General features: G+C 39.1%; 1 protein-coding gene across 1 annotated transcript; it reads left to right on the top strand.

The window, feature by feature from the left end:
• The first annotated feature begins 331 nt into the window (after positions 1 to 331).
• On the top strand, positions 332 to 8,596 carry LOC123048470 (2-oxoglutarate-dependent dioxygenase 11). Its single transcript, XM_044471565.1, has 7 exons — positions 332 to 616; positions 5,207 to 5,454; positions 6,591 to 6,912; positions 7,729 to 7,898; positions 8,296 to 8,355; positions 8,466 to 8,523; positions 8,570 to 8,596. Exons 1-7 carry the CDS (start codon positions 332 to 334, stop codon positions 8,594 to 8,596), a joined length of 1,170 nt encoding a protein of 389 aa, XP_044327500.1.
• Positions 8,597 to 9,157: the final 561 nt, after the last annotated feature.

Genomic DNA, 9,157 nt, shown 5'->3' on the forward strand with positions numbered 1-9,157 from the left:
GACTTCGTGTACAAAAGCATGTTTTTTTCTTTCGAAAATGACAAAGGCATGTTTGAACCGCGCCAGAGCAGATCTGCAAGTGTGTCGGTGCAGAAGTATTTATATCCCAGTTAAATTCTGCCATTAGCCGCCGGGCAATTTTTTAACATCGGTCGGTGCATCCAAGCACATGGATCGGGGCCTCCCAGACGAGCCGGTCGAGGAATCATTCGCATTTCTGACCAGTTTCATCGTGTGGTAACATCACAGTTCAGTTAACAGTGTATATAATAGCCTGCTCCCTGTAACTTCACTAGCGAGACCCGTAGTGGAGACCTAGGCAGCTATACTCATGGAGGTGGAGGCAGCGAGTGGCAGCGCCAGCGAGAGCAGGTGGTCGAAGCTGGGAACATCGCTTCCCGTCACTAACGTCCAGGCGCTGGTGGCATCCGCCGGCGAGCTGACGGTCGACAAGATCCAACGGTATATCCAGCCGGACATCGACGCACACGCCGTCCTCCCCGAGCTGTCCGACGACGTTCCGGTGATCGACATCAGCAAGCTCCTGAGCCCCGAGTCCGCTGAAGCGGAGACCGCAAAGCTCAGATTTGCCTGCGCGGAGTGGGGCTTCTTTCAGGTACGTCACTCGAGGGCCAATATTAGCCGACCAGTACAATTTATGTGTCATTAGTCTACACAATGTCATTGCATTGGCGCAACCTGACATTTGGGGTATTTACCTTCGATCGTTGAGATGGTTGAAGCACGACAGATATTACAAAAAAACGAATATTTTCTTTTTTTAACATCAGTACAGACTTAAGCGCTCATACATACGCGCATACACTCACTTCTATAAACGCACACACGCACACCCTATCCCTATGAGCATCTCTGAGAGACTGAGTCGGCATATCATCTTGAAATTTATGAAGTCACTATAGGCGCCTCGTCGTCGACGGGAACGTCTCCGGCCACTGAAAGCGCATCGCCAGAAATCCTGAAATAAATCCAGAAATAAATGCGAGCACCAGGACTTGAACCCTGGTGGGTTTGGGACACCACTGTCCCTCTAACCATCCAACCACAGGTTGGTTCAAAAGAAATATTCGTTTACTTCGCTTGTGTGTCTTTTTCTTTACCAAATTACTGAGCTGTTGGTTGATTCTAGAGTCTAGACTCGGTCTCTAACCTTGTCCCTCTCAAATAAAAAAATGTCAGATTTTAGAAATCGTGACATCTATAATGTCGAGTAATGGAGGTTCATTTTAGACTTGGTCTCTAACAACCATTACTGGAAATTATAGATCTTGCAAATTCTTAAATCCTTCTCAAAAAAACTAAGTTCTTTTTTTTAGGGTAAAGCACTTGCTTTATTACTTAACTGTTCTTAGGCAGATCGCCCAAGATACAAACGCCCACATGGGCGGGAACATCAGACTCCCACTCCAAGGAGTGGTTAGGTTCACACACGCGGCCAATATTGGCGAGTTCATGAGCAAGAGAATTTGCACTACGCTTACACACGGAAATAGTAACCTTTGAGAACCAAAGTTTCAGGTGGTACTTGATATCCTCAACGACAGCAGCATATGTCGAGGAATCAACTTTCTGCATGTCCAGGGCTTCAGCCACAAGCTGTGAGTCCGTCTCCAGTTCGACCCGGAGGATTCCCAGGTCCGCAGCGATGTGAACGGCATGAGACATGGCAGAGATCTCAGCTGCAAAAGGATTAGTGATGTGCTCCTGCCTGCCCGCCCGGGCAAAGGCCAGATTGCCATCTTTTGTTCTTACCACCACTCCCCATCCTGCATGATTCTGGCCTGGGACGAAAGACCCGTCCACATTGATCTTGTAGTCTGCTTGGGACGGCGGCCGCCACTTGTCGGGTACAGGCTTGTCCGCTGGCTTCCCAAAGATCTCCAGGAACTCGAGCACACTGCTCCTCGTGTGGCGCGCCACTGTGTCCGCAGCCAAAGGCATCTGTCCCTGACGAAGCTTGTTGCGGTTAGACCACCACAGCCACCAGAATGTGAGAATGTGCAGCCGCTTTTTTACATCAAGCTCCCAAAGAAAAATCAAGAACTGCATGCACGGGCCCGATCTTCTCCAACGTAACTCGTTCTTTCTCCAGCTCGAGCGCTCTCCACACCTCCTTGGTGTGCTTGCACTTAATGAACAGGTGGGCGCCAACCTCATCTGCCCTTCCACAGAATAAACATTTTGTATCGGCAATGGGGATACCCTTCCTCGCCACGTTTGTGCGGAAAGCCAGGGAGTCATGCTTGAGCCGCCAAGCAAACATCTGAATATTGCGAGGGCATGGCAGCTTCCACAATCTTTTCCACGAGTCATCGCTTATACTCTAAAAAAAACTAAGTTCTTACGGTCTGTTTGGATGTTGCCCGTGATAGCCCTGCCAATTCGTGGGCTAGCCAAAAAAATAGGGAACCTTTTCCTTTTGCCCACCCGTGAATGGCCAAGAGTTGGCGTGAAATCGAACTGTGAGAGTGCATGCAGCCTGGGCGAGCCAAATAATCGGCACCAACCCAAACAGGTGTCCTGGACGTGGTCAACACCATTTTTTTTGGAAAAGGTCCAAAATAAACCCTGAACTCGTAAGCGAAACCTAAATCGAACCCCTAACTTCCAACCCCTGAAATCAGCACACCAAACTCTTCGATGCCGGTCTATTTTAAACCTTGAGAGTATTTCGCTGGTATTCGCTGACATGGCAAGTTAAGCTGGGCCGGCCCATTAGAGCAGTCGCTTGTGTGCCCGCTCTGCTATGGTTTTCATTTTTTTTTCATTTTCCCTTTCCTTCCGGTTTTCTTTATTTTCATTGGTTTTCTTTGGCTTTTTTTCTTTTTGTTATATTTTTTTCCAAATACATTATGTACGTTGTTACGCTTTCATTGTTACGGGAGTATTCAACATTTTTCTCACACAGTTTTTCAAGTTACAAAAGTCCATTTTTAAATTTTTCCGAAAGTGTTTGCATTTTTTATTTTGTTCAGGTTTCAAAATTTGTTCCCAGTTTTTCAAAAAACATTATGTTTAAAAAAGTGTTAACTTGTTCAAAATTGATTTCGTTTTTGAAAAGTTGTTCCTTTTCCAAATTGTTTACGTTTTCCATATTTTTTTGCCCTTAAAAAAGTTTATTCCTATGTGTGATTAAATATTTCGATCATCTCGTAAAGTGACTAGCAGCCATTTATTCTCGTGGCTTGCGCGACGAGTTCAGCAGCTCCACGTCGTATGTTCGACTCTCTCCCTATTGTTTATTTTCTATACGTATTTTTATACGTCACATGTTATGATAAAAGACAAAAAAATCGCTTCACACGTGGTTGGCCGTTCCTTTAAAAAAACACGTGGCTGGCCGCTCCTGTGCAATCAACAGTTGGACTATTTTTTGGTATTTTATTACGCGTCTCGTATTACAAAAAAGAAATAAAAAATAGACTGAACAAAAAAGAAATCAAAAATCTGGCTTTGCGCCTATTGGGCCGGCCCAGTCGCGTGCACTGTCAACAATCCCAGGATTCAACCCGTGATGATTTCAGGGATTGGAAGTTCAGGATAAAAGACAAAAAAATCGCTTCACACGTGGTTGGCCGTTCCTTAAAAAAACACGTGGTTGGCCGCTCCTGTGCAATCAACAGTTGACTATTTTTTGGTATTTTATTACGCGTCTCATATTACAAAAAAGAAATAAAAAATAGACTGAACAAAAAAGAAATCAAAAATCTGGCTTCACGCCTATTGGGCCGGCCCAGTCGCATGCACCGTCAACAATCCCGGGATTCAACCAGTGCTGATTTCAGGGATTGGAAGTTCAGGGTTCGATTTAGCTTTCGTCTACGAGTTCAAGGTTTAGTTTAGACTTTTATCTGGGCAACTTTTGGCTCAAATCCAAACAACCACTTAAATCCGACAAATATTTGTTACAAAACAGGGAGACTAATCCTATATAATTAAATACTTGATTCACACTATCTCTATTTATCACAACATGCACACATGTCATTTCATCGGACCACCACTTTTACTTATCTCAACTTACACACGTCCCATCTCACCATACTTGATACCTGATCAAAGGCCGACCTCAACATGCATGACAAAAGTTTTTCATTATACGATGCCAGTTATCAACTATACACTAATCAAATACAATATATGATATTTATCTTCAATTTTAGTTCATATAATATTAATCCAAATCATGTTTTATGTAATCATATCTCATTAAATACACATTGCAACTATTACCCATAGAATTGCGAGGGGTATCATCTAGTATAGTTTGTTCCTAACCACAAGACGTATGACCAGTGACACTGCGTTGCACGTGGTTGAGTCAACACAAAAGATTTGAAAAAAACCAAATTAAGAAAATAGCAGTAAAAAAAGTTACAAAAAACAAAGATAACACATGTTTCTCAACAACTAATTTTATAATTAGAAAAATTACTAAAATAAGTATATCAAAAAACCATATAATTTCTTAAAAGATGAATAAAAATTGAAAAAGGAAAGGCATAACTATTCCCCAAATAATTCAAATTCTAGAATACTCACAAATGGTGTAGCAACAGTAGTAAATACTAAAAAATGTGGAGACACTTCATGCGTGTTAAGTAGCCCTGAGATTTCTGAAATTATGTCGGTCTCTTAATAAAATATTTATGGTTTATATATATATATATATATATATATATATATATATATATATATATATATATATTTCATCTTAATATTCCTAACATTTTTTAGTAATTTTTGTATAATATTTCTTTTTAAAGATGTCCTTTTATGTATTTACTTTTTAAAATTTTAGATTTGTTCACAGTCTCCAATTTTATTACTTTATTCCCTTGAATGGTTTTCTTGGTATTTTTGTTTTGCTTGATTATAGTTTATCATACTTTTGTGCAACTCGGTCGTCACATGGGGAAATTATCACAACTTGATTTTTCATACTACATTGATTGTGGTCAGGAACCAAATTAGTCATCATTCAAAAGTATAAGGTTAGAGATATCTTCTATTGGATTTCAAAGACAAAATTTGGAATTTATTCTAGAGATGCAAACCATATATTTTTTTCCAAAATATTACTCCCTCTGTATAATATAAGAGTAATAGATAGATTCATCCATTCCATCCCTCGAGAACTGTGTTTGATAAAGCATTATTGTATGTCGAACTACTGAGATTTCAGGTTGTAAATCATGGAATATCGGATGAAGTCATAATGGGGATAAAGCAGGGCATTCAAAAGTTCTTTGGACTCCCCCTGGAAGTTAAGAATGCATATGCTCAACAACCAGGGGATCTTCAAGGTTATGGCCAGGCGTTTGTTGTCTCTGATGATCAAAAGCTAGATTGGGCTGACATGTTGGCTCTCTTCACCCAACCACCTCAAGCTCGCGATATGAGTTACTGGCCAAGTCAACCTCATACTTTCAGGTTAGACTTTGTGTGCTTGAGATATCTGGATGTACATGAAAGGCAAAGAAAAATGAATTCCCTCTATTGAAAGCATCAGATTAAGCAATTTTGTTTATTTGGCAATCACACTCAAGTTGTTTCAGGATTGGATACTTCAAACTTAAAAGATCAACTCGGTTGCATGTGATCTTTTGGTAAACCAATCGACCATGTCAATTTTTTAACTAAGAGGCTTTCCACCGCTATACTGTGCCATGTTTGTGAGTGTGGCCTTTGAAGCATCATTTTGACATTTATTCATTTTCTTAGGCGTATGAACCATATGTTGTGTTTATTACATGTAAACATGTATTGCTCTTTTAATATGCACTCAAAGGCCAAAGAGGAGAGTACCAAACATTTATGTTGGCATTATTATTTCATTACTTTTCAATGTGTTATGCATCTCTTTGATTCAATACCAGTACATAAACTATAGAGAATAGACTTAGTGGAGATTATGATCTTGCTTCTTTTATTCCAGACAACCTTTTTATTTTCATACACACAACATTTTTGTGCTGAGACACTTAGTGGAGATTAAGATCTTCTTTATTTGATTCCACAAACTCTTTTCAATTTTATTTATAGTACATTTCGTATTCCTAGCTAACTAGGTCATGGAGTCAAAGTAAACCACTATGATTTATTTTTTACATTGCACGTTGGTATAGATAGGACACCAACACCACCAAACTAGTCGTTACTACAACAACCTACAAAATATTGTTGCCTTTATTGTTGATGTTCTACCTATCCCTAGTTAATTTAGTTGAATTGAACAAGGTATTCATATGGAACTTAGATAATGAAAAAATTACTGAAATCAGCCGCAGGAACAAATGAATATTAAGTTTTCTAGAAAATAAAATTGATATCAAGTTTTTTGGGTAATATTTTCATCATAAATATCTAGCAAATGTGTTTTATGGTTCATGGTAATGACCAACGAAAGGCCGAACCGGGGACTATATAAGCAATGATTTTTTTATTGGGCTTGTTATTTGTACTTGGTACCAAAACAAGCTTGGTCTAGTCATATAAAGACCAAAGTATTTCCATATCTACCAAAACCCAACATTAACATAGACACATTGTTATTATTATTATCCCAGGAATTGCATAGAACGGTACTCTTCGGAGGTGATGAAATTCACACATTCTCTTGCCATCTTCATTGCAAAAACACTAGATGTTGATCCCGAGTTGGTGGCAGACAAATATGTGTCACAATTTCTCAGGATGAGCTACTACCCTCCATGCACGTCAACACCAGAAAAGGTTCTAGGCTTCTCACCACATTCTGATGGATCTTTTCTAACTATTCTGCTCGAAGTTAATTCAGTTCAAGGCTTACAAATTAGAAGGCATGGTGCGTGGGTTCCCGTGAAACCACATTCTAATGCACTGTTGGTGAATGTGGGCGACCTTCTTGAGGTATGCTTTTGAAGACATGCTTAGCGAGTTTTATTGTATCTCAAACTAAATGGTATATAATATAGTAAAAAATATGAAATCCTTATTTGTGCTCGGGTGAAGAGAAATCCTCAACTCCACAACTTACTCTTTCCCTCTACCAAAATCTAACATGCCATCGTATTTTGTGCCGAACATGTTATCGTGTGTTAAATGTTTCTGTTACCTGAGTTTATAAAAGCACTTCTGAATTTATTTATCGCATATTAAATCTTTAATTTTACCACACCATATGTTGGTTCAAAAAAACAGGATTTTTTTTGTTAGGGTTGTGTCTAAATATGTTAGGAGTTTGAGGGAAGAAAAGGTACAAGGTCCACCTAACCCAACAAGCAAGTCATCGAGCCCCTTTGTAGCCCTCACACAACATCTAGGCAACTTAGTTGATGAAAATGACTCATTGTTTTTAGACAAGCTACTTTGTTACTATCACTCCTATTCTCTAGTTGTCAATAAAATCATGTTGCAACAAATGAAAAATTAGCTTGTTAATGTTCAATAATTTCTCTGCCATCTTCTTTATAGTTTTTTCTAAAAGTTCATCATCAAAAAGACAAAAGAATTAAGGCCTTATAAGCAAAGGCAACTTTTTCTGGAGATGGACTGTACACTCCAGACAAAGCAATAGTCGAATGGTGCATAGGGAAGTTTTCACTAAACAATGTCATGTATAGTCTCAAACTACTTCCAATTTTATATGATTGAGGAACTACCCTTTTCAAGGATATAGATGAGACACTTGATATTTGTTGATTCTAATCTCTTTGTTATTTATAGATCATGACGAATGGGAAGTACAAGAGCATTGAGCACAGGGTCACCATCAATGCCCACAAGGAGCGATTATCTATATCAGCATTTCACATCCCAAATTATGACGGAATTATTTCACCAATTTTGGGAACTATAGGAGAGAAGATGTTATACAAGACAGTGAAAGTAGAAGAGTATGCAAGACTTTATTTCTCAAACAAACTAGAAGGAAAGAGAGCCTTGGATTATGCGAAGTTACCCAAAATTTAAGGATATTTTACTGTACTTTGTCATTCTAGATAAACACTCTTAAATTAATATTTGATGCTTCATGTGCTCAATCGGCAAGATGGTTTCCAATTTATTTCAATCTTTGCATTTATTTCTCAATGGATATATATTTCTCACTGGGGCCAACCGGCAAGATGTTTATTTGAATTTTGCATTTATTGTCAGATACAAATGTGCTAAAAAAATTCTCTTTTGTTATACTAAACCTCTATTCCAAACCATCCCAGCAAGATAGGTGGTGCCAAGGGGCAAGGTGTGTCACTTGGAAATTTCTCTATTAAATTACTATTCTAATTGAAGTATACAAAATGGGGTGGGCTATAACCCTAGCGCGTATCCAGACTCTAATAAAAGAAAAAGGTAGGCTCAAATAGTTGGAGCATTTTTATGCCCTGATGGGAGTCTTCGGGCATCGATGGAAGATCTCCTTAGAATCACTTCTTCACTCTTGATTTGGTATATAATGATAGGTATTGGTCATTTGCTAGAGAACAACCCTTGAAAGCATTTTCAGGTGACCCAGGTAAGGTTTAGTTAGATTTGGTTGGGAATGATTTCTTCTGAAACGGAGCAGGAGATAATCGAGTCAAAGGTTAATTAAATAAGATTGGTTAGGATTGTTTCAACGGACCAAAAGTGAGTGAGAAAGCCCATTCGTCAGCCAAAAATGATACTATGTGAGTAGAGACGTGCATACAACCATTGTTATGACGATGTTGACGACCACAAACTCTCATTTACTACCATGACATATGCCTCTCATCCCTCTCTTTCAAATGATACTAGACCATGATGGCACGTGTTGCCGCGCCCGTCCATTTTTACATCAGTACAGGAAGGTAAACATGGACGTTAAATTTGCATAATTAACCCATACATTCCTAAGTTGACAAAGGGAAGAAAATTAACCAGTTTGCGGTGTAGTGTGGAAGGGAAACTGGGCACACATTTCCACGCCCATCTATCTTCATGGAATGACGCAAGTTTTTGAAAGTCCAACATCCATTCGTGTTTCAGATATGAGATTGAAAAAATGTTCTACAAAAAGGATGATACATCTCTGCCATTCGAAAGGGTTAACAACACTTCCACCACATCCCAAGATGAAGCTGTCATAAGTATTAGTTTTCTTAATTAATTGATAAGATATCGTCCCATCATT

The sequence above is a fragment of the Triticum aestivum genome, chromosome 2D, assembly GCF_018294505.1.
Source record: "Triticum aestivum cultivar Chinese Spring chromosome 2D, IWGSC CS RefSeq v2.1, whole genome shotgun sequence".
NCBI classification, from domain to species: Eukaryota; Viridiplantae; Streptophyta; class Magnoliopsida; order Poales; family Poaceae; genus Triticum; species Triticum aestivum.

Coding starts and splice junctions, on each gene's coding strand:
- LOC123048470 (XM_044471565.1), top strand. CDS start 332: ATGGAGGTGGAGGCAGCGAGTGGCAGCGCCAGCGAGAGCAGGTGGTCG. Junction 5,455..6,590: donor AGTCAACCTCATACTTTCAG/GTTAGACTTTGT, acceptor TTATTATCCCAG/GAATTGCATAGAACGGTACT. Junction 8,524..8,569: donor TTTCAGGTGACCCAGGTAAG/GTTTAGTTAGAT, acceptor GAAACGGAGCAG/GAGATAATCGAGTCAAAGGT.